The 25356-nt window shown below is 47.3% G+C and overlaps 1 protein-coding gene across 1 annotated transcript; it reads left to right on the top strand.

Annotated features, from left to right (window-relative positions):
- The first annotated feature begins 2590 nt into the window (after positions 1-2590).
- On the top strand, positions 2591-25122 carry LOC134492080 (zinc finger protein 436-like). Its single transcript, XM_063296216.1, has 4 exons — positions 2591-2653; positions 18249-18962; positions 20616-20739; positions 22703-25122. Exons 2-4 carry the CDS (start codon positions 18270-18272, stop codon positions 23947-23949), a joined length of 2064 nt encoding a protein of 687 aa, XP_063152286.1. The 5' UTR covers positions 2591-2653; positions 18249-18269; the 3' UTR covers positions 23950-25122.
- Positions 25123-25356: the final 234 nt, after the last annotated feature.

The raw sequence follows: 25356 nt of genomic DNA, 5'->3' as shown, positions 1-25356 counted from the left end.
TTGTAATTTGGTTTTTGATTGATTTTATTCTTGTTTGCTGCCCAGAGTCACTTGTTTGAGATGGGTAGCCATACAAACTGAATGAATGGATGAATGAATGAATGAATGAATTAATGAATGAATGAATGAATGAATGAATGAATTAATTAATGAATTAATGAATTAATGAATTAATGAATGAATGAATGAATAAATAAATAAATAAATAAAATAAGACTTCCAACCTTCTCTTCAACAGCTAATTACAACTTTACAATCCTCCCTCCCTCTTAGATATCATACAAGTCCCTTCAGCCCCTCACTTAGTCCACATCTTTTTCAACCCTCAAACCCATAAATCATATCATTTTTTTTCTTTTTTCAACAAAAAGTCCACATAAGGTTTCCAGTCTTTCAGAAAAGTTTTCGTTGTTTCCTTTCTCTGACCACCTTCTTCAATTCTTCTTTGATTCTTAGCACATGGCGCTGTTGTTCAGCCACTTTCCAACAAGACCAGAGAGAATCGGCTACATCTACAGAAATAAAATTATTTGACACAGACTGTTACTGGGTTTCAATGGTCCAGTTGAAAGCTGACATCGTAGAAGCTTAAAAGTTTCTTTTCATACGATCACTGGATTCATTATTCATTTAGCAGATTAGCTACCAGACATCTGAGCATGCCTAGCGCAGCAACCATTATGTCAAGGACATGGTGAATATTCATTGTCATGTATGCTGCTGGAAAGTCCCTCTCACATGGATCCAGTATAAACATACTTCCTCAAAACCAGTTTAAGACCAGTTTGGGGCATTCTTGTGGTTATTTATTTATTATTTATTTATTATTCAAATTTAATTACTGCCCATCTCCCCCAAAAGAGGGACTCTGGGCGGTTTACAATAAAATCAAACTACAGCCATAAACGTTAAAATCTCATAAAAATCAAACATATTACAATTATTATAAAATGCAATAAATAAATATAAAATCCAAGAGGCTATAAAATTCCAAGCTGGTGGGAGGGACTCTAGGGTGCGAGCCACCCCCAAGAATGGTTGTTCACTTTCCCGCCCCAGGCGAGACAGCAGAACCAGGTCTTCAGGGCCTTCCGGAAGTCAGGAGTGAAGGGGCTTGTTTCACCTCCGGGGGCAAGATGTTCCAGAGGGCGGGGGCCACTGCAGAGAAGGCCTGCTTCCTGGACCCCGCCAGATGAAATTCTCTTACGGATGGGGTCCGCAAAATGCCCTCTCTGGATGATTGGGTGCGGTGAGCCGATGTGATAGGGATGAGACGGTCCCTCAGGTAACCTGGCCCCATGCCATGTAGGGCTTTAAAGGTGATAACCAACACCTTGAATTGGACCCGGAAGCAGACTGGCACCCAGTGCAGCTCGTGCAGCAAAGGTGTTATATGTGCCGACCTACGGGAACCGCAAATGGCCCGTGCGGCCGCATTCTGGACCAGCTGAAGCTTCCGGATACTCTTCAAGGGTCGCCCCATGTAGAGTGCATTGCAGTAGTCTATATGGGACATGACCAGGGCGCGAGTGACTGTTCGGAGGGCTTCTCGTTCCAGGAACGGGTGTAACTGGCGCACAACCCGAAGTTGTGCGAAAGCCCTCCTGGCCACGACTGCCACCTGCTCTTCGAGCAGGAGTCGTGAGTCCAGGAGAACACCCAGATTACACACTGAGTCTTTTCGGCGGCAGTGCAACCCCATCCAGAACTAAGGATGACAAAGTCCTGGATATGGCAGAGCCCTTAACCCACAGCTACTCCGTCTTACCAGGGTTCAGCCGAAGCCTGTTGTTCCCCATCCAGACCCCCACAGCCCCCAGACACTCAGAGAGGGTGGTCACAGCATCACTTACTTCACCTGGGATGGAGATATACAATTGATTATCATCAGCATACTGATGATACCTCGTCCCATGGTGATGGATGATCTCACCCAGCGGTTTCACGTAGATGTTGAAAAGGAGAGGAGAGAGGACCCAACCCTGCGGCACCCCACAAAGGAGGGGTTGAGGGTCGGATCTCTGACTCCCTATCACCACCGATTGGGACCGGCCCTGGAGGAAGGAGGTGAACCAGCGTAGAACCACGCCGCGCACCCCCAACTCTCTGAGCCATCCCAAAAGCATACCATGGTCGATGGTTATGCTTGTGGCAAAGGCTAACTAAAGTTAATTTCTAGGCAAACTTATTCCAAAATTCCAAATATTAGCTGCCCAGAGTCCCCTTTTCGGGAGAGATGGGCCATGATAGAAATTTGAAATAAAATAAAATAAAATAAAATGGAATCGTTATTGCTAATAGTTTTTTTTTTTGCTTCCACGTTGCTTTAAATCCTTGCTATAAAATGCTTGTCCAGCTGCTGGGTTCTGCATATTAACCCCCAGCTAAGGATACAGGATCGGGAATTTTTCTGGGTTGTGGGGGGATCAGTTCACAATTGTGTCAAGTGAAACCTTGCAACTTTCTGGAAAGCTGAAAGGGTTAAATGCACAAAGTTCGGCAGCCTAGAGTAGATCCAGAAAGGCGGACTTTTCTTTTTTTTCTTCCTCTTACTGAATTCCTTTTCCTGTGGCTCCTTTGGATAAAACTTTTAGAGTTTGGGGTTGTTGTTTTAATTTCGCCGAGTGTGCCGTTGCATCAGCAGTTCGGAAGGGTAAGTTAAATTTGAAAAATTCAGAAAAAGAGTGAGATCTGAGAAAGAATAAGATATTCCGGAAGGGGGAGTTGGGGGGAAGGTTAAAGGGAAACCATCCTTGAGTAAATAATTTTTTTCCCAAAAATATTCAAGTATGCCTGCTTAGTTCTCTCCCTGTTGAGACCCAGGCGAGTATAGAACAACTAGTCCTTGCAGAGCCCAACATTCCTATAGAAAGTTGAACCTCCATGTTCAAGCATAGTACACCTCCGCAACCCAGGTACTGGGGAGGCATAAAAAGACTGCGCAGAGGCGTCAGGGGTGGGTACAAATGACAAAAACAGCCCCGGGGCGTTGAGATGCAAGCAGCGTCCCTTCGGTCCGCAAATCGTGACATCCCGCGGAGATTCGAAAAGGGCGGGGCTGGCACGACGTCACGGCGACTCTGCTTTTGTCATGTTGGCGAAAGCCTCGGATTCTGCGGAGGCCTCCTGAGACGGAGCGGCTGTTTTCAAATCCGGCTTGTTATGTTGACCTAAAGGAAAAGCAGAGGACCAGCCAGTCTCGGCCTCTGATTTCACTTGTCTGCCAGCACTAGACTTGCAAAAACTCAAAGGGCGAGAATGCAGCCTTTAAAAAATCGATTCCCTGCCTGTGAAATTGCTGTTGGGAGATATACTGTTCCTGAGTCTGGAAGCTCCATTTTTCATGGTTGTTGCGGCTATTATCCTAAAAAGATTGTTTGATGTGCCTCTCTTACAGGAAAAAAATTATCTGCCGGGGGAACCTTGCTGCATCTGGAAGCAAGCAGTTCCGTAGATTAATTGTTCTACTGCAATTTTTCCACCACTTTTTAAATCGTCCTTGGCTTTTCTAAAGCCAAGGATTTCTTGGACTGTCTTGAGTTCTAGTATTTTGTGAGAGGGGGCAAAACCCTTCTGCGTTGGCCTTCTCTGCCACAATGCAGTAGATAACGCAAGGCCACGCTTCAGGCTCTTCCTTGCATTCCCCTAACCCAGCCTTTCTCAACCTTTTGACCCTGGAGGAACCCCTGAAATATTTTTCAGGCCTCGGGGAGCCCCTGCACATTCAGGCTCAAACATAGGCCAGAAGTTACAACATTTTTATATTCGTTTCATGGGTAGGCCTGTCTATATGCATTGACAGTGTTCTTACACTAAAATAAAGAATGAAACGTACCTCTTTAATGTGAAGTTGCCTGAATTTGAAAGATTTTTTTAAATAAATCAGGATCTCCCAGGGAACCCCTAGTGACCTTGCGCAGAACCCTGGTTGAGAAACCTGCCCTAACCACCATACCAACCTGCCCAGTAGCTGTTTGGATATGCCATGTCCCCGTGATAGGCCTTCGTCTCACCCCCAGCCTAATATTTAGGCAGCTTCAAGCCATCTTTCACTGTTCCAATTTTTATTGTTTTTATTGTTTAATTTTTTTTGTTGTTTTCTTTTTCTCTATTTCTCTTTTCAAAGCTGCCCAGAGCAGCCTCTAAATAAATAAATAATAATTTCACAATCTGGTGGGTGATGCAAGCAGAGGCTGGGACCTGCTTTTCCCCGTTGGCGTTAGGGCCAGGATATTAGTGGAACCCAATATGCGTGTGTTGGCACTGTGAGTGGACAATGAGGTGCCTCGATTATTTTTAATTGCATTTTGCTTTATTCTATATTGGTCTGATCTTTTTTTTAATGGGCTGCTTGTTAGCTGCCTAGCATTACTTGTCTAAGATGGGCCATACAAATGATCTAAAGTAAATAAATAAATACTCTGCCCAGCTCCTGTCCAAGTGTTGAGGCTGCAGCGCGCCCATTCATGCCCATTTTCACTTGGGCACATCTGGCTTTTCACAAGTGTGTCTCCCAGCACAAGGACTGGTGCTCTTCTGTCCTGCACACGGCAGGAGGGCTGCATGGAGCAAAAAACAATTTCCCCACGAAAGGGATCCAGCTCTGGCAGTTTCAGGCTATTGGATCCACCGTCAAAGAGGGCGTAATGGATTTTTCTGCTGCTTCTGCCATAAGGGGTTTTGTGCAGCTGTACTTTTGCCTGTTTTATGGTGGGGGGAGGGGCCATTTTGGTTAATTCTTGGGCTCCTTCCAGATGTTGCTAGCCAGGCATGGCTCCCTACCAGTGCTGTCGTTCCCTTGCAGGGCTGTCGTTCCCTTGCAGGGCTAGTCAAATTGCTGGCTATTGATTGCCCCCTCTTTCTTTACCCTGCACCACTTTACTATCCCCATGACTGCCAGCCAGGCAATTTTGGGACACGGGTTTAGCACTCTTTCAGAAGAGCGCTAGACTTGTGCTCAGAAATAGCCTGACTGCCAGGGTCCAGATGTGGAGCACCTCTGCACCAGCCAGCTGTTGGTTGAGTAATATCGACCAGTGGCTAAAACACCTAAAATCTGCTACACTTGCCCCTTCAGGTCCTGCCACACATTAAGAAAAGTTGTTGTTATTTTTCCTGTTGGCAGGTGATATTGGTGAGAGGGAAACCTAGCCAGGGGAATCCCCCTGCATTAAACCTGGGCAATTGGCAAGGAGGGCAGTATAATTTATGCCAGTGTAGTTTTCTGCCCCCTCAGGGAATGGAGGAGAGACTTTAATGTGGCCCTCTGGTTGTGCCCATAGGTGGCTCAAATCAAAATCAAAATCAAATCCGTCAGGCATATTTTAGAAAGGTGCTTTCAGCTAAAGAGAGCCAGTTTGGTCTAGTGGTTAAGGTGCTGGGCTAGAAACCAGGAGGCTGTGAGTTCGTGTCCCACCTTAGGCATGAAAGCTGGCTGGGTGACCTTGGGCCAGTCCCTCTCTTTCAGCCCAACCCACCTCATAGGGATGTTGTGGGGAAAATAGGAGGAGGAAAGAGTATTTAGGCATATTCCCCGCCTTGAGTTATTTATAAAAATAATAAAGGCAAGATAAAAATTAAATAAAATAAATATTTATGCATTTCTGTAGTTCTGAAGGCTCACTTACACGTTCAACCTAACACCCGCCAAATAAATAGGATTGTGGCTAACTGTTGTGGCTAACTGTTGCATACAGTAATCCCAGCCATGGCTTGGGGTTTAGAGTCAAAGTCAGAGGGGGCAGGTTTAAGTGGCTTCTGGAGATGGGGGTAACATTTCCGAGCTTATGTTTTTGCATTGGGAACAGATGCTGTAAAACTTTTAATTTGGGGGAGGGAGGGATGATTGGAAGGCTCTTTTTTATATATATATGTAATTTTCTTGTACTATACTAATGGAAGGAAACTACAAACATGTGCAGCGGTGTTAATGAAAGTATTAATTCAAAGGGGGGGAGGAGCTGAAAAATGTAAGCCCTACAGAAGACGGAGTCCAAAAACGGTTGATCCGAATTCAAGGATGCAGGAATGCCTTCGGAGTCCAGTCCGCTTTTCTAACCCGAGGGGCTGCACCATCTGAGCCCCCCCCGCCACATGTGGCGCCCGGAAGCCTGACTGTGGAACCCCCGATTGCTATTCAAGGGTAAAAATCTGAATTTCAGGGAGAACTAATTAACTATCCAAGCCGTCGGGGAATTAACTGCGTAGCCGTCGTGCCAAATTCAACACACTTCAGCTTTTCTACCGAACCTCCCTACTTTGGGGGTGCGGCCGCCAGGAGACCCCCAGGATGCCAAGTGTGCCCCGGGGGGGCGCTGGGAGCCCCTGTCGAAGACCCTCCTCCAGTCACTGGGTCCTCCGCCGCAAACCGGGGCGCGCCGCCCGTCCGCTCCCGAAAGGGTTGAAACCATGAAGCCGCCGCGGCTAGAGGGGCAGGGGATTTCTGGGTGGGATGGGGGGAGACGTCGGGGGGAGACCTGGAGCCCATAAGTAGGGACGGCACTTCCTGTCTCTCCCGCTGGCGAACGGGGGACCGGGATTCGGCTCGGCGGGCGGCCGCAGAGCGGAGCTGAGGCAGGTGAGTGGCTGGCGCGGGGAGAGGGGGGGTGCGGTGATTCGGGGCGGGGGAGAAGCCCAGGAAGGTGGGGGGGCAGAGGACCCCCAGATTGCGAAGCAGGGCAGAAAATGCCAGAGAGAGAGAAAAGAGCAGGGCAGGCGGGAAATTGCTCTCTGACCCTGGAAATGAGCAGGGAAGGCTGGGCGTTTTTGGGGGGGCGCGCGCGCCTCCCTGCTGATGTGCTTCTTGTGGCTGCAGAAAGCAAACACCCCCCACCACCACCAAAAAAAAAATCAAATTTCCAGCCCAGCGCTGTGGCTGGTTTCTGTTGCTCTTCCTATCGGAGGAGGATTCTTGCTTTCTTCTACTGTTGTCCTATTTTTCCTGGCTTTCCTCGCCTCCTGTAACGGGAACTTAAGGGCCGTGGGGATCCGTGCAAAATCTCGTGGGCTCTGCGGACATTCGGGTTTGCCTTTAAGTGGTAGGGGACTCTCTGTGGGTTGGTTGCGTTCCCCTCGAAATTGCCTGGTGAGGGGCTCTCTGGTGGTTTAAAAATCAGTGGGTGGGTGTATGGGTTCACACCCTTGCACACATCCACACACGTGCACAGAACTTGGGTTTGTGCTTATCTCTAAACACCTGTTTGCTGCGGTTTACTGCATAACATACAATTGGATGGGTTTGCTGTGTTTTGCATAACCAGGTTTCCTGAATTGAACACTTTTTAGCCTCATGGCTGAATTAAACTTATTTTTCTAGGTTCACACAGACCACTAGGTCACATGCCTCTCCCCAGTTAAAATAAACCTAGCTTGACCAGCTGTGGGAAGGCGACGCTAGGCTTTTAACTCGGTTAAGAGAGTTTTGTGAACCCAGTTATGCCCATTAAGCCCAAATAAACCACATTAGGACTTCACACATGTGAATCCACAGTTATGAGGATTTTTTAAAAAAATGGGGATAGTACACCTTTTTGGGACAATACTACTTCAGAACATTTACAGGAGGGGGATTCTCTTCATTTAAAGCAGAGTTTTTCAGCCTTGGCCATTTTAAGATTGTGGACTTCAATTCCCAGAAATCCCCAGTCAGCACAGCACAGCACATGCTGTCTGGGGGATTCTGGGAGTTGAAGTCCACACATCTCAAAGTGGCCAAGTTTGAAAAACACTTTTCAAACTTTAAAACTTTGCCCTTTAAAGCAAAGCTTTTGAAAGCTTTGTGTTCTATGGAACCCTACATTTCTGTGATAATTTGAAGGGGTTCTGTACGAGACTAAGGGGGAAAAATTCACTTGAATACATACCTTTTTAATCATGAAAGCTTTGCCTCTTGATCAGGGATTCTGGGGCTTTTTTTTTTTTTTTAACTAACAGGTTCTGCAGCCTGAATAAGTTTGAAAACATCTGGTTTAAAGCATCTCCAAGGGAGTGGGGAGTCTTTACAAACAGAAAGATAACCTATCAGAAGCAAATTTAATTAATGACATCCCTCTCTGCAGGGATCTAATAAGTAGGTGTAGCTTTTTCAGTGGATGTGTCCTTCTCAGCTATCAACCCCTAGAATTCAAAAAGAGCTTTTGCTCCATTTAAATGGGTGCTTAAGATCTGCTGGGGTTGCACGAAGGCTGCAAGGATTGGGGTGCTGATGTGCAAGGGGTGGGTGCATGTCACTCAAATGGCAGGGTCTTCTGTGTGGGCTGAGGAATGGAGTTAATTTATTAAATGTATATGCTGCCTGACTCCCAGTGGCTTGGAGGAATTTGGAAAAAGGTTGTGCTTTGCATTCTTTTCCAGTTATTTTAGATTTCCCTCTGGAGTTTGGTGTTCCCTAATTCAAAAGGGCAACACACACACACCCCCTCTGGGATTTTCAGCAACTGATTTCAGCAGTGTCTATGCCAGCCTTTCTCAACCTTTTGACCCTGGAGGAACCCTTGAAATATTTTGCAGGCCTTGGGGAACCCCTGCACATTCAGGCTGAAATATAGGCCAGAAGTGACAAAATTATTACTATATTTGTTTCATGGGTAGGCCTGCATAGATGCATTAACAGTGTTCTTAAACTGAACATAAAGAACGAAACTTACCTCTTTAATGTGAAGTTGCCCGAATTTGAAATAATTCATTAAATAAATCATGGTCTCCCAGGGAACCCCTAGTGACCTCTCGCGGAACCCTAGGGTGCCCCGGAATCCAGGTTGAGAAACCCTGGTCTAAGGAGACCGTGCGTTCATGCAGCAGCGGGCCCTCAAATGACTCACTAGTTGAAAAACCCAGATTCAAATCCTCCCTCAGGTATAAAACTCACTATATCTCTCTCTGAACTGCCTCACAGGGTTATTGCGAAAATAAAATAGTCCTTAAGGGACTGTGGCTCAGTACGAGTCTACCTGCTTTACCTACAGAAGGTGTTTGGCACTACTAGTTTAGGTAGTTGAAAATCCTGGACAGGTGGATTTGACTTACTGGTTTGACTAAGGCCTGGTGTGTTCCTTTTTCTTATTATTTGTGGCCAGCCTGTTATTCAGAGATACACTCCATCAGAATCTGCAGGTTCCCCATAATCAACCTTGCCGATATGTCTACTAAGCGTGCCATGTTTTTTTTTACTAGAGGGAAGCAGCATTTTTAAAATGATCTCGGTTTTCTGACTGCCTTGTTGATGGCTTGGCGGATGAGCAACGTGCCTGGCTGGAGAGCACTCTGTATATTGCAATCCCTCGGTTGGTCCTTTTATTAGATTAATAAAAGGGAGACTGTCTCCAGTTCTTTGTTAAGCACAGCCATAAAGAATTAGGACAGCAGACATCAACGTACCAAGCCACACTGCTTTGGATTTTATGTACATGAGTCGAGGATGATCAAAAAATCTCCCCATTTGCATTTCTAGGGGGGGAAGCGGGGCTCTCCTTAGGCCCACATAGTGATGGTTGGCCCACCCTTACCCCTTGTGGCTGTAAACTTGTACTGTGAATCTGCATTTATGATCTCGATAGCCATATAGCCAGTAAATGTTTAGAAGGGCCAGTGGAAGGAAGCTGATTGACTGCTTTAACAGCCACTATGAGAGCCTAAAGCTCATGAAATAATTATAATCTTGAAGGTTCAGGCCAGTGTTTCAAAACCGTGGCGACTTCAAGGTGTGTGGAATTCAATTCCCAGAATCCCCCAGCCAGCAAGACTGCTAAAAACCCTGGAGAGTGAGGTAGTAAGATTGTGGGCAACCTTTGGGTGGCTGTGGAGCATGGGTTTCAGTGGGTTATAGCAATAAGGCCTAGTGGGCAGAGCTGCCTGCTGACTGGGTGGGGCCGAGAAATTCCCTTGTTTTCCTATTTGGAAAATAGGAAAACAATGGAATTGCTTTTTTTTTTTTAATGGTGCTGGACATAATGGAGGGAGGGTTTTTTTGCCAAGCTGTCGTGCATTTCTAGTAGAAAATAAATATTTTCGGAGTGGATTTATTGTGGATTTTTCCATGGTTCTCTCCCTCCTACTTTATAAGAGGTTTGCTGCCCAAGACATTGTCAATACCTTGTCATAATGCTACTTTGAAGAAAAAAAAATGTTATATAGTCTCCAGTGCTGATGCCTATATCATTATAGTGAGGTAGCGTATTTTTATTAACCCAATGAAAAACAGTCCCAAACTTTCTTGTTAAAATGGCAAGGACTGGAAACTGCCTTTTGTTTCAGTCGTTCCATTGATAAATATTGCCGGCAGGAATACCAGGTGGGGCTTTGATTGCACTGATACAGCAGCCATCTTGACTTTTTTGACCCCTCTCCTGCAGACAGCCCAGGTTCTCTGTTTCCAAGGCCACCAGGTTTTGGAGCTCCCTAGCCCCATAGCCCCATCTCTCCTAGCCTTTTGTAAGAGAGTCCATAAAATATTCATTATGCTGAGCTTTCAAACTTAGTTGAATTTTTTTGTGGTCTCCATCCTGGGGTGTGTGTGTGGGTGTTTCTGTGTGTTTCTTAATGTTGTTTGATGTCCTTACTTTGTTAAGCTGCCTGGTGTCTCCAGATTGGGGCAGGCTAGAAAAACTGCCAAGTAAATAAATAAAATTTGCACTGAATGGATCAGCTTTTGGAAGAGATCCACTGCTATCCCGTTTTTGAGTGATGGGGAGAAATGTTTTAAACCTCATTTCAGGGCTGCCCACTCACAAATAAGATTAAAAATTAACAAAATCATAGTCCGAGCCGAGTGGTAATTCTGTCGCTGTTCATTCTGGTGAGGCCTGGGTGACTTTAAGAGCCCCCTAGAACGGGCAGGCAATCTGGCTTTTATTTATTTCCCTCATTTAAAGATTTTGCGCCTGGCTTTTCTTATACGGCAAACCAAAGGAACCAGCAACTGTGAATAAACAGATTAAAGCCATCAATCATAAAGCAATAAAATCTGCAAAAAACAAAGGAACAAAGCAAAGCAAATCACTGAAGTTAAAAAATAAAGGCAGAATGTAATCAGGCGAAAAAAACAGCAAAGGGGAGGGAGAAAAAAAAATAAAATACCCGAAGCTGAAAAACAAGACAGCAGAGCTGGGCGGATGGTCTTCCCCAACCTATTGTCCTCTAGAAATGTGAGACTTGTGTGTCCCATCCTCCCTAGTCTGCATAACATGATTATAGAGAGAGATTTTTGTGTAAGACTCCTGCTAAGGAGTAGATGTTGCTTGTTGGACTGAGATTCTACATTTTATGCTGGAACACGAGGTGACAAATCCATGCGGCATCTCTCCTCTCCGTGGCTGAGAGGAGATTTGAACCCAGGTCTCTCCACTCCTATTCCAGCACCTTCACCATCACCCCACTCTGGCTCTGGACTGAGAGGGGAGGACTGGCCCAGAGGCTCTCACCACTGCTAGTCCAGCCCTTCCCCGCAAAACCAGTCTGGGTGTTGAATAGAGAATGAGGCTCCCTTGCAACTCACCACTGGCAGGATCGGGGAAAGCTGCACATTTGTCTTCTTTAAATACAGGTAGTCCTTGCTTAATGACCACAACTGGGACTGGAATTTTGGTCGCTAAGCAAAGTGTTCATTAAGTGAATCCGATCCAATTTTATGACCTTTTTGGAGGTTGTTAAGCAAATCACTCTAGGTGTTAAACAAACCATGTGGTCATTAAGCGAATCATGCAGTTTCCCCATTGCTTTTGCTTGCCAGAAGTGGGCCGAGAAGATCGAAAATGGCGATCACGTGACCACGGGATGCTGCGACAGTCATAAATGTGAACTGGTTGCCAGGCACCTGAACTGTAATCACGTGACCGCGGGGCCACTGCAATGGTTGTAAGTGTGAGGATTGGTTGTAAGTTGCTTTTTTCAGCACTGTCATAAGTCCAAACTGTCACTAAACGAATGGTTGTTAAGTGAGGACTACCTGTGTATGTAACCTAGAGATTGAAAGAAGACTCCGTGTGTGCTCCACAACAGATCATTTTGAGTCTGGTGGCCTGAAAATAAATTTTGCAACGCATGGGGTATTTTTGCAAAACACATAGGTTTTTATTTCTTTATTTCACTCGGCTTGTATGCCGCTCCAGTCATGTCTGATTCGGGACAGCTCCCTGGTGCCTTAGCTTAGCATCGTGTGTGAGCCAGGTTTTGCTTTCACACACATTTGGATCTGGTGTAGTGAAACGCAGTGAGAGAATATGGAGGAACTGCAACCCTCCCACCCCCTGCCTTGGATATATATGTGGGGTGGGTTAAGGCCGAAACGGGGTAGAGCCTTGCTTTGAATGTTTGTTTCCGGCCTCCAAGGGAGTTCACTGAATAATTAAAACAATCTGTCACGGTTAAAACAATGGAAAAAATAGAACATGGAGCCAGCAACTGAAGGACATAAAAATAAAACTTCAGCAAACGAGCAGTTGAGCAAATACCAGTTGGGTGTTACCCACGACGGGTGGAAGCGTTAAAGAGGGAGAGCCAAACTCAAAATAAGGAGGAATTTCTTGATCATAAGCCCTGTTAAGCAGGGGACCTGCCTGTCCTCTGGACTCCTGGAGGCTTCGTCGTTGGTGGTCTCCAAGCAAAGGCTGGACAGCCATTTGTCCAGGATGATCTGAGGTTTCCTGCCTTGGGCAAAGAATTGGACTAGTTCAGGGGTCCCCAAGCTCTTCGGCTCCTCAACCCCTTCATGAAGATTCAGATTGTTCATTGACGCCCAAACATTTCTTATGTGAAAATAATTTAATAAATGCTACTTTAACTAATAGCATTAGGTAATAGCATATTATTTAACTAAACGAATAATAATAATAACAACAACACCCCTTGGGTAGTCCCTTGACCCCCGGGTGTCAGTATTGACCACTTTGGAGAACCCTGGACTAGAAGATCGCCAAGCTCCCTTTCAGCCCTAGGATTCAGGACCCCGAATGGCTGCAACCCATCAGCAAAGCAGCTTTTCTGGTATCCTCTGGAAGTGTTGGGCTCCACACCTCGGCATTCCCAGCCAGCCTGCCAAAGGTCAACCCCATCTGGAGGGCGGTAGATTCAGAAGACTTCAATAAACAATGCTAGTAAGAGAGTCATTTCAGCTGGTATGAGAAACTTTGGGGGCAGAGCAAAAGAAACCCCATTTGTTTCATTTCTGTCGCTGCGACCTAATCTGTTCCCTCCCCAGATTCACCTCTTTCTTTTATTTATTTATTTTATCTATCATATTTCTATCACCTCCCATCTCCCCCACCACCCATCTCCCCCTACCTTTACAGGCAGTCCTCAGTTAACGATGGTAATTGGAGCGAGAAACTCTGTTGCTAAGCGACACAGTCATAAAATGTCATGTCATGTGACCATGTTGCTTAGCGACGGCAGTCCTGGTTGCTGTCATTAAGTGAATTACCATGGGTCATTAAGCGAGGACCTCACATGACCACATCTTGCAACTTCCTGCTGGCTTCCCCATTGACTTTGCTTGTCAGAAGCCAGCAGGGAAGGTCACAAAGGGTGATCACGTGACCGTGGGATGCTGCAACGTCATAATTGTGCACCGGTCGCCAAGTGCCCAAATCACGACCATGTGACTGTGGGGATGCCGCAACAGCTGCAACTATGAGGACCCATCATAAGTACCACTCATTCAGCACCGTCGTAACTTCAAACAGTCGCTGAACAAGTGGACATTAAGTGAGGACTACCTGTATTTGTATCTGATATTGCAGTTTAGGTGTGTCAGCAGTTATGCTCGGCTGGGTTATTTCCAGGGGATTATTCGAGAGTATCCTTTGTTTGCAATGGTCAGTCTTGTCCTTGGTTGCAATATTCATCTAGAGCAGTGGTGGCTGGGGAATTCTGGGAGCTGAAGTCCACATATCTTAAAAGTTGCCAGGGTTGAGAAACACTGACCTAGAGCAAAGCTGGGATATGTTGTCTCTGAATGTAGTTATTATGAATAACTGATCTGGATAGCTGTGCTAAGAGGGGTCCATCAGTCCTGTAAAATAATAGACAGTGTCCCTTTCTACCTGCCTCTTGAGCTTTACATAGCAAAGTTACAGTCTTGATCTCATGCCTTTCATAGCCCTTTGGTGAAATTGGGTGAACCTTGTGTTGTTGTTGTTTTCTCTCTGTCTCCTACATGTATGTTACGTTGTGCATTCCTCTCTCTGTCCCCCAGCTCCGGAAATGATATTTTACAACCATTTCCACCATGGTTTAGCCTTGGGGAATCATCATATTGATGCATACTTTTCCTCCAAGGCAATACAATTGGGTTAAATATAATCCCAAGGTTTCTTTCCCCTCGCCCTAATTGTGTGGGTTTCCTCTAGTGCCTGCAGTGGAGCAGGGCAATGGAAAAGGGAGGAAATTGCCATAAGTTTCAGGGAGAAGGGAAAAAAAGAAGGGGGTCTCAGATGAATATTCTGCCCTTTCCCAGAAGTTTGAAAACTTCTCAGACGTTTTAAAAAGCTTCCTTGAGCCCTGTGCAGCTGCTGGTGTTTCAAAGGAATGAAGACACTTGGTTGTGTTTGCCCCATGCAGCTGCTAAACCTATTTCCCTCCTGGAATTTGTCCTCACTGTGTAATGAGTTCTATGCACAAATGAGTGTGGTAGCGATTTATATTCAGTAGAAGACTCAAAATGTTTGCATTGTTTTGTATCTGGGTTTAATTGATTCTATGATCGTTCACCGCCCAGAGTCACTTGTTTGAGATGGGTGGCCATAAAAATCAAATAAACAAGCAAACAAACCTGGGATGTTCCATCCAATATCACTTTGCCTATTTTAATCTTGCTTTTTGTTAAAAGTAAGCCTACTGACCATTGGCTGTTCGGTCTTGAATATATTTGGGCTTGGGCAGACAAGAATGTTGCTTAGTCTTCCCTTAGGCTTTCAAGGGAAGGAGCCTGGCTCCTGAATACCTCGCAAGGTTGTTGTTGGGGGTGGAGGGGCACAGGAAGCAGAAGCTTTGAGCTGTACAAAATAAAAGTGGTGGTAGATGATGGTGACGATGATGACAGTAGTAGATGTGGCTGCAAGACACTGTCATAGATTCTGCCAATCTGGTCCAATTGCTTACAATTTGTATCTGGGCGCATGGTGTGTTTCGTTTGTTGCGGGGCGGGGGGGAGAATATGTTTATATATATAAAATATATATCCGCCCAGAGTCCCTCTCTTGGGGGAGATGGGCGGTAATTAAATTTGAATAATAAATAAATAAATATGTGTGTGTTCACATTCAGGGGCATCAATGTGTTTTTCATCCTGTTTTTCATTGTCCTTTGATTTGCTTGGATCTCTTCTGGTTGCTCAACTTGAGAATGCCATGCTCATATATATTTCATGTGCATAGAATAAATGAATCGATACAGCATTTTATGCCCTGGCGTCCCATCCATCAACAGATGTGCCGCTCGCTGCTTGTACAGCTGTGGGCAGGTCTGTAAAAGGTATATAAATTAACTGCCCCTCCTCGCTACACATTGCGAGCCTTCCCCTGAATCGCCCTTCCCGGGAGATAGGCTGGGCGGCAACATCCATCACCCCTGGCCAGCGTGCCCCTCCACAGGATGGCAGTTCTGCTCTGAAAAAGTGGGCCTGACCAATCTGGCTGCAGCTTCCCTGGCCTTAAACCCTTAGGAGGTCCCTGGGATCGAGTTTGAGTCCTCTCGTCTTTGGTTGGCGAGGGGTTAAGTTGACCAAGTTTTGCTTCCTAGAAAAGCAGTGGAAATTTGATTCAAAAGCTGGAAAGGGAGGCGGGCAGGCGGGCAGACTCTCCCCTCCCCTCTCCTCTCCTCCCCTTCCCGCCCTGCCTCTTGCCTCTGGTGACATGAGAAACTGCCTTTCGCTTCTTGGTCCCCAACCTGGGAGCCATCAGAGAGCTGCTGCTGCAGCAGACACAAAGGCTGCAAGGCGGGGGTGAGTTCAGGCAGGCAAAGGGGGGAAGCCCCCTGCAGTGTGTGGGGGGGGGAGCCAGATGCCAGGGGGCCAAGGAAGGGGGAGAGATGGAGGAACCCTGGCTGGGGGGGGGAGGAGGCGCAAGGGAGAAACTTTAGTCAGCAGAGGAGTAGGCTGAGGGCGCTGGTCTCATAAATATACTAGTCTTTAAGATGCCCCAAGACGCTCTGTTGCTTTGCTGCAATGGACTGGCCCTGCGCTCGGGCTGGAAATTGCGGGTGCCCGGTTGCAGAATCGTACCGATGCCCCGTCTGGGCTGGTGGGTGCGTTTTGCAGGATTGTTAGGCTGGCAATGGTTCTTCCCTTGTGCAGATTCTGCCTGTAAAGGTAGAAAAGCCCACATTCTCACTCCCCAGGGGCAGGCCTCCGTTGGTGGGCTGCAGAGGGTCCTCGGGAGTCCCTGCAGGCACCGTAAGGGATGAGTAATGGGGGAAAGACTTCCCCAGAAAGCTAGCCCGTAGTTAGCTGCTGTTCTTCTCTCCCCATTGCTGTCTTTTTGCATGGAGGATGGAGCACGTCCAGGGTGCTGACTTCATTTACTCCAGCATGAGAAAAAGGGTACTCATGATGGGGGCCCAAAGGAGGGGGTGAACATAGGGGACGGGTCCCCAGAACGTTTTCCCAAATCTTTGGGTTCCATAGCTAACATGTCAAAAGTTCTGCAGCAGAGGAGGCAACGTGCAGAGATCTAAACCAGTGTTTCTCAACCTTGGCAATTTTCAGATGTGTGGACTTCAACTCCCAGAATTCCCCAGCCAGCATGGCTGGCTGGGGAATTCTGGAAGTTGAAGTTCACACGTCTTAAAGTTGCCAAGATTGAGAAACACTGATCTAAACCTTGCCAAATGCTAGTCTCAGAGATGAGAAACAGTGGAAGGGAAATTAGATAGCCAACTTTATGAAGGGCTGTCCTATCTAGAATGGGACACACAGGCAGTCTATTGTTCCTGGCGGGTAGGGCTGAAACTGAAGATTCATATTACAAGAATTTGTAGTTTAAGTCCATGTGACAAATTCCGGGTGATGTGAGTTGTTTGGCAGGGCCTCAAAAGGAAGCAAATTCTCCTTTGGCAGAATATTTTGCCTGCGTAGCTACCTGCCTATCCATCTTTGCTCACTGGGGTTGGACTAGATGATCTTTGAGTCTCCTTCCAACGTCAATTCAGTAAGACAGGTTCAGTCCTGTTAAAACACCAGGATATTAATATGCGTTTACTGCAGGGTGGCTGTTTTGACAATGATCAATATTCAGGAAATAGCATGACTACTTGCTCACATCTGGGCTTCAAATAGTATAATCTTAGGGAATCTCACTCTTTTTAATAAGGAAATGTGATATTGAGTGCCAGCAGAGTAACAGAGAAGCACGCATCTTGTAGCAACAGAAGTCTGGAAAGAAAAAGAGGAGGTAGTAATAATGTGGTGGTAATAATGCTAGCCATTTAAATAATTAAATAATAATATCTTAACTTTAAATATTTTATTTTATTTAATTACAATTATTTAATTTAATTACAGTTTTTTAAAAGGAATGGCAATGCCTTATTAGGTGTCAGTTGGAAAAGAAAAATAGAAAAACGGGGAGGGGGCTGAAATGACATACTTGGTCCCTTAACCATTGATATTTGACCCTGGAAGCCTGAACAGATATATCTGTTATTTTTCCATTGTTGTTTTTTAGGACTGATACCCTGCTTTTTGGCTCATTGCATACTTAGAAAGCTGCCTTTTTGCCAATTCAGTTGATTCTAGCTGGGGCTTCTGTTGAGATGGAGTAGGTGCAACTTCTCAGCAGACCCTGGTTTCTGGCCAGGGCTTGGGGGCAGATTCCCTTTGTTACCGTATCCCATTTCCCACTTTGGTGCTTTGTCTTTGCTCCATACATTGTTATAGATAGGCTGCTGGGATTGGAGTAAATTCCTCTCTGGAGAAAGCTCCAGCTTTTGTTGGCTTCTGTGCGGATCAGTTGTCCCCATCTCCCCATTGGCTCAGCTCATATGCAATTCCTGGCTGTCTGCAAAGTTGGATAAAACTTGTCTTCCCCAGGTGTGTTGCAACCCCAAGTCCCAGAATTGCATTCTAACTGGGAAATCTTGAGGTTGCCTTCTCACGCGTCTGGAGGAGAAGGGAGGCTCAACAAAACCCTGGTTGAGACCCCTAGGACTCTTTTTGCGTTCTTAATTTAGTTGGTGCTCTCCCTGCAGTACGCTTTGGGGCGGGGCCTGGGTACCCTTTCTTTGTACTTAGGTAACCCGGTTTTTCATTTTCAACGCAGGAGCCGGATTCAGAAACCCAAATGGAGGAACAGGAAGCGGCAGGAGCCGAATCCCGGGAGGGCTTGGAGGGCAGAGCACGAGATCTTCACGTGGTCCAGATCGGGGCCACCGGGGAGTTGCTGGAAGGGGCCGTGCCCCCCCAGCAGTTTAAGCAGGAGCCGGAGGACCAGTGCTGGGAGAACCAATTACAGGACTTCCTGAAAACCATGCAGCCGCCCCGTTCGGGATGGAGGAACCCCCGGTCCCCCCACTTTATGTTAGGGGAAGACCCCAAGTATTGTCCACCGTCCTTCAAGAGAGGAGAAGATGCCAGCCAGTGGCCGAAAGTAGAGTGCATACCTCAGACCATGTTGGGGGACAGCAAGCCCTATGGGAGTAGCCAGGAGTCACCCGTGAAAGTGAAGGAAGAGGTCCTGGAGGAGGACCCCGTCCACATGGAGATGCGGAGACAGCGATTCCGCCTCTTCTGCTACGAAGAAGCCGAGGGGCCCCGGGAGGTGTGCAACCAGCTCTGGGAGCTCTGCCACCAGTGGCTGCGGCCAGAGACCCACACCAAGGAGCAGATCCTGGAGTCCCTCATCCTGGAGCAGTTCATGACTGTCCTGCCTCCAGAGATGCAGAGCTGGGTCCGGGAACACGGGCCAGAGACCTGCACACGGGCTGTTGCCCTGGCCGAGCGGTTCCTGCAGGACGCTGAGGAGCCGGAGCAGAAGGTGAGGAGGGCGGTGTTGGGAGAGGGCAGCGCTGATCCCGTAAAAGGGGCTTGTGCCTTGATTAATGAGGGTAGGGATTGGCAGGCAAAGTCACAGCATTTTAAGTGGGATGCTGTCTTCTAATGGGCTGTGGGGATGACCTTGGGAGACAGGAGGAAGAGCCGCTGCCTGGACAATAATGGTCTGACAAGAGAGAGCTCAGCCCACAGACAGAAAGGGGGCATGGGAAGCATCTCGGGAGAGACCCTCCCTAGTTCTCTGGGAAGTAAAGGCAGGGGAGGGGGGAAGTGCTTTCAGACTTGCAGGATTCCCTTACTGTGACCTTACAATAATAGTAGTGTTAGTACTCATGGTTCTGGTTTCCTGTCTCGAAGAGTTTCATGTAGTTTTAAGTTTTTACTTGTTCTTTATCTCAGTCGGTGTTTCATTGGAGCAGTTAATAGTGCAGGCTGCCTAACCCCTACCCCAGAATCCTCAAATCAATTGCTTTTAATTTTTATTATAATTTCAAAATTATAGCGTGGTGCATCTAAAATAAGAACCTTGTCAGAAAAAAAAGAAGTACAGACAGTCCTCCTTTAACGACTGCGACTGGGACCTGCAACTCTGTCGCTAAGGGATGCAGTCATTAAGTGAAACCTCATGGGACTGCACCTGAGTTATGACATCAGTTCCATTGTAGCTGTTAAGCAAATTACCAGCAGTTACCAATCACAACATCACATGACTATGACTTGCGACTTCCTGCCGGCTTCCCCATTGACTTTGCTTGTCAGAAGCCAGCTGTGAAGGTAACAAATGGCGATCACGTGACTGCAGGACACTCCGACCATCGTAAATGTGTGCCAGTTGCCAGGCACCTGAATGGCAATCGCATGGCTGTGGGGATGCTGCGACAGCCACAACTTCAAGGACCTGTCGTAAACCTACTTTTTCAGTGCCGTCGTAACTTCGAATGGTCACTGAACAAGCAGTCGGTAAGCGAGGACCACCTCTGCTGAGCATCTGCCTAACTGTGCTATTCACTGATTTCTCTTTCCTCTACAACTACTAATGCTTGAAAGCCTTATTATATCCCTCATTCATTTGCCAGATCGAGGGGCATCTGTCTTTTGGATGGATTATGACGTTGTTCCTGCTCAGAAAAATCTCTCGGATCCCTCTCTCCTGTATTCCTGGCTAATCCCAGCTTAATTGACTGTTAGAAATAGAGCCCAGTTTTGGATTAAATTGAACACACAATTCAGTCAGCCAGCTAGCTCTGTTCTGCTATAATCTGTTCTCCTGGTTAAACACCTGCTGATTTATTTATTTTTATTTGTTTATTAAATTTATATGCCACCAATCTCACTGTATAAGTAACTCTAGGCGGCTCGCAAGTTTGTACAGAGAGTCTGAGGCCATAAAAACTTGGTTGTTGCTGCAGCAGAGATTAGGTTGATTTATGGCCCAACTCTGTTCCCTTGTTTGAACTTAAAACTAGAGAGCCTCCACCTTCAGGAGCAGCAGCTTATCTTTTATGACCAGATGTTTGAGACCGTCAGCAGTTTTGACTTGGTCAGGAGGCAGACAGGTAAATGGGTCTCTGATCCTGTTCTTTTGCCTGTATTTAACTGTATTCAAATGCATTTTTTGTGTCATTTTTGTATTTAGGTGTCAGGAACTTTAGAACAGGGGTTTAATTCCCCCAAATCAGACCATTCCCCACCTCATGTCCTGAAGATGCAGCTCCCTTTGGAAAAGAAGCAGGAGGATGACTGGGAGGCCACCTTGTCAGGTAAGTTAGTTTGAATTTTTAAAATTGTTTTCTGCTATGATTTCTTTGTGGTCTCCTTTTCCCTCCCTCCAGAGTTCCCAGGCAGGTGTGCAAGCTCCCTTCATTGGTTTTGTGATGTTTCTTCTTTAACGTCCCCAAACGCTCTGATTCCTCAAGGTCATCATTCTGGAGAGAAGGAATTTCAGGAACACAGGGAGAGGGTGGCTCAGCAGCAGTCAGCCTTGGCAAGGAACTTAGCCTCTTACAGCTGCGTCGCTCTGGCTGGCAAAGCATTTTCCTTGAGCAAGGAATGTTGCTCTGCGTCAGTAGAGCATCAAGGGGGGGATCAGCCAATTTGCTTCACCAAAAAAAGCTTCCTGGGCATATACAGAGAAGCCCCTCCTGTTGGTTGGATCAAAGTGGTCTGATTGCTTCTCTGCTTCAAAGTTTTTTTCAAAACAAATCACCTTTTGAAGCTTTGACAGCCCCGTTTAAATATCATTTCCCACAAATTGCGCAGGGAACAGGGTTTTTATCACATCACAGCTGGATATGAACAACCCAGCCGTCTTTTTCCTGATCATCTAATTCACCTTCACAATCTGGAATGTCTGAGTCATTTTATTATTTATTATTTTGTTGTTACTACTATTTGGAATGTTTAACCCATTTTATTATTTGTTATTTTACCTTTATTATTATTATTATTCAAAAGATTTGTATAGCTGCCCATCTAAAAACACAACTTGGCAGCTTGCAACAACAATAAAACTCAGAACTATTAAAACTATAAAAACCATAAAATCAACAGAACAAAACCCAGCACCTCAATCATCCCCTTGGGATGCCCCACACCCAACTCCAGACATCCTCACTCTACCCCAGTGCCTGGGTGCAAAGCCAGGTCTTCTGAATGGCTAAATGGGTGGGGGCCTGCCAGATCACCGGAGGGAGGGTGTTCCATAGGGTAGGGGCAGCCACAGAGAAGGCATGCTTCTGAGGTCCCACTGAATGGCAAGATTTCAGGGAAGGGACCTGGAGCATGCCTACCCTATCCGATCCAGTAAGACAGGCAGATACTCTGAGGGAGAGACAATCCTGCAAAGGCACTGGCCTTTTTTACAGTCTTACCAGCTAGTCAAAGGAGGCTGTCACTTCTTATAGAAAGTAAGGATTGGAAGGGATCTTAGTCCAACCCATCGCCCAGTGCAGAAATCCCTAACTATAGCATCCTGTTCTGCTCCCACACCTCTTTCCAGAACCATAAATAAATATGTAGAATGATGTGATTGGCATTGGATAGGCATCTTTTTAACAGGCTGATACGAGACCTGATGATTAACCTACCAGTATGTGTTTAAATTATTTATACAGATAGTCCTCGCTTAGCAACCACTCGTTTAGCGACCATCCAGAGTTACGATGGTGCTGAAAAGTGACTTAGGACCGTTCCTTGTGCTTACAACCATCTCAGCATCCTCGCGGTGATATGATCGTGATTTGGACGCTTGGCGAGCATCATACATTTACAACAGTTGCAGCTTCCCACAGTCACGTGATCGCCATTTTTGACTTTCCCAGCCAGCTTTTGATAAGCAAAATCATGCGTGACTTGTTTAACGACCACATGGTTCAATTAACAACCATGTGGTTTGCTTAACAACCACTGCAAAAATGGTCGTAAAATTGGGTCTGGGTGCACTTAATGACCGCATTGCTTAGCAACCTAAATTCCGGTCCCAGTTGTGGTTGTTAAGCGAGGACTACCTGTATGCCTGCCCAACTCGAACATTGCGACTCCAGGCAGTGTAGGGTAGATGCAAACCCAGAACAATTTCAGTTAAAATCCGAAACGTTAATAGGTGACCATAGAGAGTATCTCTCCAGGGTGATTCCACAGACGTCTTATGCTGCTTTCGTGCTCTCCAGGGTTGATGAAGGTGGAGAGACCTGACCTGGCTTTCATTTCTTTTTGTCACCACAGGGAACGAGCAAGTTCAAGACGAGGAAGAGGAAGAGGAGTCTTTCCAGTCCAACCAGCCCGAGCCAACGGTTAGTGGCGGATTGTCCCTGGAAAGAGCATCAGGGAAGTGTTTCCAAGGCGCTGAGCTGGACGAGAACTCCGAGGGTCATCCCGAAAACCATCCTGGGAAGGCGGCCAAACGCTTTGAGGAGAGCGGCAAGAATTCCCGGGAAAGCTCCTTTCAGGAGGGGATTCCTCGGCACGTGGACTCAGGGGAAGGTTCCTGCAAGAGTTTTGGCCCCCAGGAAATTCAGCCGATGGAGAAACCCCACAAGTGCTCGTTCTGCGGGGCGAGTTTCTATGAGAGAACTCACCTCATTATCCACGAGAGGATCCACACCGGGGAGAAGCCCTACAAGTGCTCGGTCTGCGAGACGTGGTTCTCTCACCCCTCGGAGCTGATGCGGCACGAGGAGACCCACATGCCGGAGAAGCCCCACAAGTGCGCCGTTTGCGGCAAGAGCTTCAACCAGAAGGCCTCCCTGATCACCCACGAGAGGACGCACACGGGGGAGAAGCCCTACGAGTGCTCCGAGTGCGGGAAGAGCTTCAGCACCAGCTCCCAGCTCATCACCCACAAGCGGGTCCACACGGGGGAGAAGCCCTACAGCTGCTCCTACTGCGGGAAGAACTTCAACCAGAAGGCCTCCCTAATCACGCACAAGCGGACCCACACGGGGGAGAAGCCCTACGAGTGCACGCTCTGCGGGAAGAGCTTCAGCGCTTGCTCCCAGATCATCAACCACATCCGGGTGCACACGGGGGAGAAGCCCTACGAGTGCCTGGAGTGCGGGAAGCGCTTCGGGAGCAGCTCCCACCTGACCGACCACAAGCGGACGCACACGGGCGAGAAGCCGTACAAGTGCCCCGACTGCGGGAAGAACTTCAGCCGGAGTTCCAACCTCACGGCCCACAGCCGGATCCACACAGGGGAGAAGCCATATATATGCTCAGGGTGCGGCAAGAGCTTCAGGCAGAAGGCGTCCCTCATCACGCACAAGCGGACGCACACGGGGGAGAAGCCCTTCGAGTGCGCCGAGTGCGGGAAGAGCTTCATCTCCAGCTCTCGCCTCGTCAGCCATAAACGGGTCCACACGGGGGAGAAGCCCTACGAGTGCTTGGAGTGCGGGAAGTGCTTTATATCCAGCTCCCACCTTCTAAGCCATAAAAGGGTCCACACGGGAGAGGAACCTTTGAAATGTGCGTAGAGAGGAGAGCGTGGCTGACGGGGCACCACCCTTCCCGGGCTGGCTTCCGTGGAACTCTGGCGGGGAATCCTGTACCTCCGGGATGGCGTAGCATCTGTAATTCCGAGGGCCGTTCCGCTTCCTTGATGTACCATGAAAGTTTTTTAAAGAGCCTCGTTCTTTTTTTCCTAAGCCCAGGGACATCCCTGCAAGATTCACGTCTGTATCGGTCAGGCTGGCTGGCGCGCGCGCTGGCCACTACGCATCTTCGCGCGCATCCGCATGCAGAAGGTGCAGGCTTGGCTTGCGTGAACATTGCTCCCGACTTCCTGAAAGAGGTGGAAGGTATCGCCCATTGATGTAAACGCCAGTGGGGCACATATCAAGCTGGTGGGGCCAAAGGGTTGACCCAGCACAAGTCTGTCTCACAGCGTCCCCCGGGCCATCTTTGCCAGTCCCAGCAGCTGACGGCGTGAACCGGCCGTGCCATAAGATAGAGAATAGCTAAGGGGGATTTTGACAGGGAGATAGCTGGGAAATGAGGAAATTTTTCCAGGCACTATATCTTTCTCCCTGCCTGCCATTAAGAAAACCTTTCCCCATTATTTTATCAGCTAAAAGAACCCTGAGTAGTCTCTGCTCTGAATATTGCAAAAGATCTAGGAGACACTTTACCTGTGCATATTTTACAGGCCTGAGCAAAGTGTTCTCCAGCGATCCCCCCCTTTCTGCCAGGAAACTGAGGATTGTGGAATGATGCCCAAGTAGCTGCAGAGAAGAACTCAAGGCTGGGTTCACACAACACTCTAAACCCTAATCTCAGGTTGACAAGCACAAATTGCTCAATGTTAGTCACCTAAAACACTAAACCAATAAATATTTATGGCTTAATGGCATGGCCCAATGGCATGGCCCAGTTCACTCAACTCTCTGAGGCAAGGAGAGATTAGCCCCATTACAGCCTAATCTAGTTTGTTGGGCAAACTCAGCCTGGATCAGGGGCACTCCCGGGATACGTGGGCTCTTGTCACTGCCCAGGCTGCCATGTAGGGGCGGCTGCTCTGCCTCTCTTAGGTCGACATCGTAGTCCTGTAATGTTTGGGGGCCTGTGGGCTGAGTTGCCATCATGCTGTGTTTGATGGGCGACGGGAAGCAGAATGCAGGGCTAGATGGGGTGAACTAGCCAACTTCCTCTCTCATTCTTAATTTCTGTTCTCTCTCTCACTGTATATGGGACGGCACGATACAAGGTGGGAATCGGGAGAGAGAATTGCCAAAAGTGTGTGCAAGAGAGAATCTTAGAAGTCAGAGGTCTGTTGCCTTTCTGAGAGGAAAAAGGAAGATTCTGACCCGGTTCACACATGCGTGACTTGAGTAATGGCCACGTTGCAAAATACGGGGATTTGGAAGAGATGTGAGGAGGCGACA

The sequence above is a fragment of the Candoia aspera genome, chromosome 2 (genome assembly GCF_035149785.1).
Source record: "Candoia aspera isolate rCanAsp1 chromosome 2, rCanAsp1.hap2, whole genome shotgun sequence".
Classification (NCBI taxonomy): domain Eukaryota; kingdom Metazoa; phylum Chordata; class Lepidosauria; order Squamata; family Boidae; genus Candoia; species Candoia aspera.
Note: the sequence above shows the minus strand (reverse complement) of the source record. Positions and strands in the feature narration are given on the sequence as shown.

What these genes read in the sequence shown, in the direction of transcription:
- LOC134492080 (XM_063296216.1), top strand. Translation starts at nt 18,270, where the DNA reads ATGGAGGAACAGGAAGCGGCAGGAGCCGAATCCCGGGAGGGCTTGGAG. An exon ending in CTGAGGAGCCGGAGCAGAAG is followed by an intron (nt 18,963 to 20,615) that starts GTGAGGAGGGCG and finishes TTTTGTATTTAG; the next exon opens with GTGTCAGGAACTTTAGAACA. An exon ending in CTGGGAGGCCACCTTGTCAG is followed by an intron (nt 20,740 to 22,702) that starts GTAAGTTAGTTT and finishes TTGTCACCACAG; the next exon opens with GGAACGAGCAAGTTCAAGAC.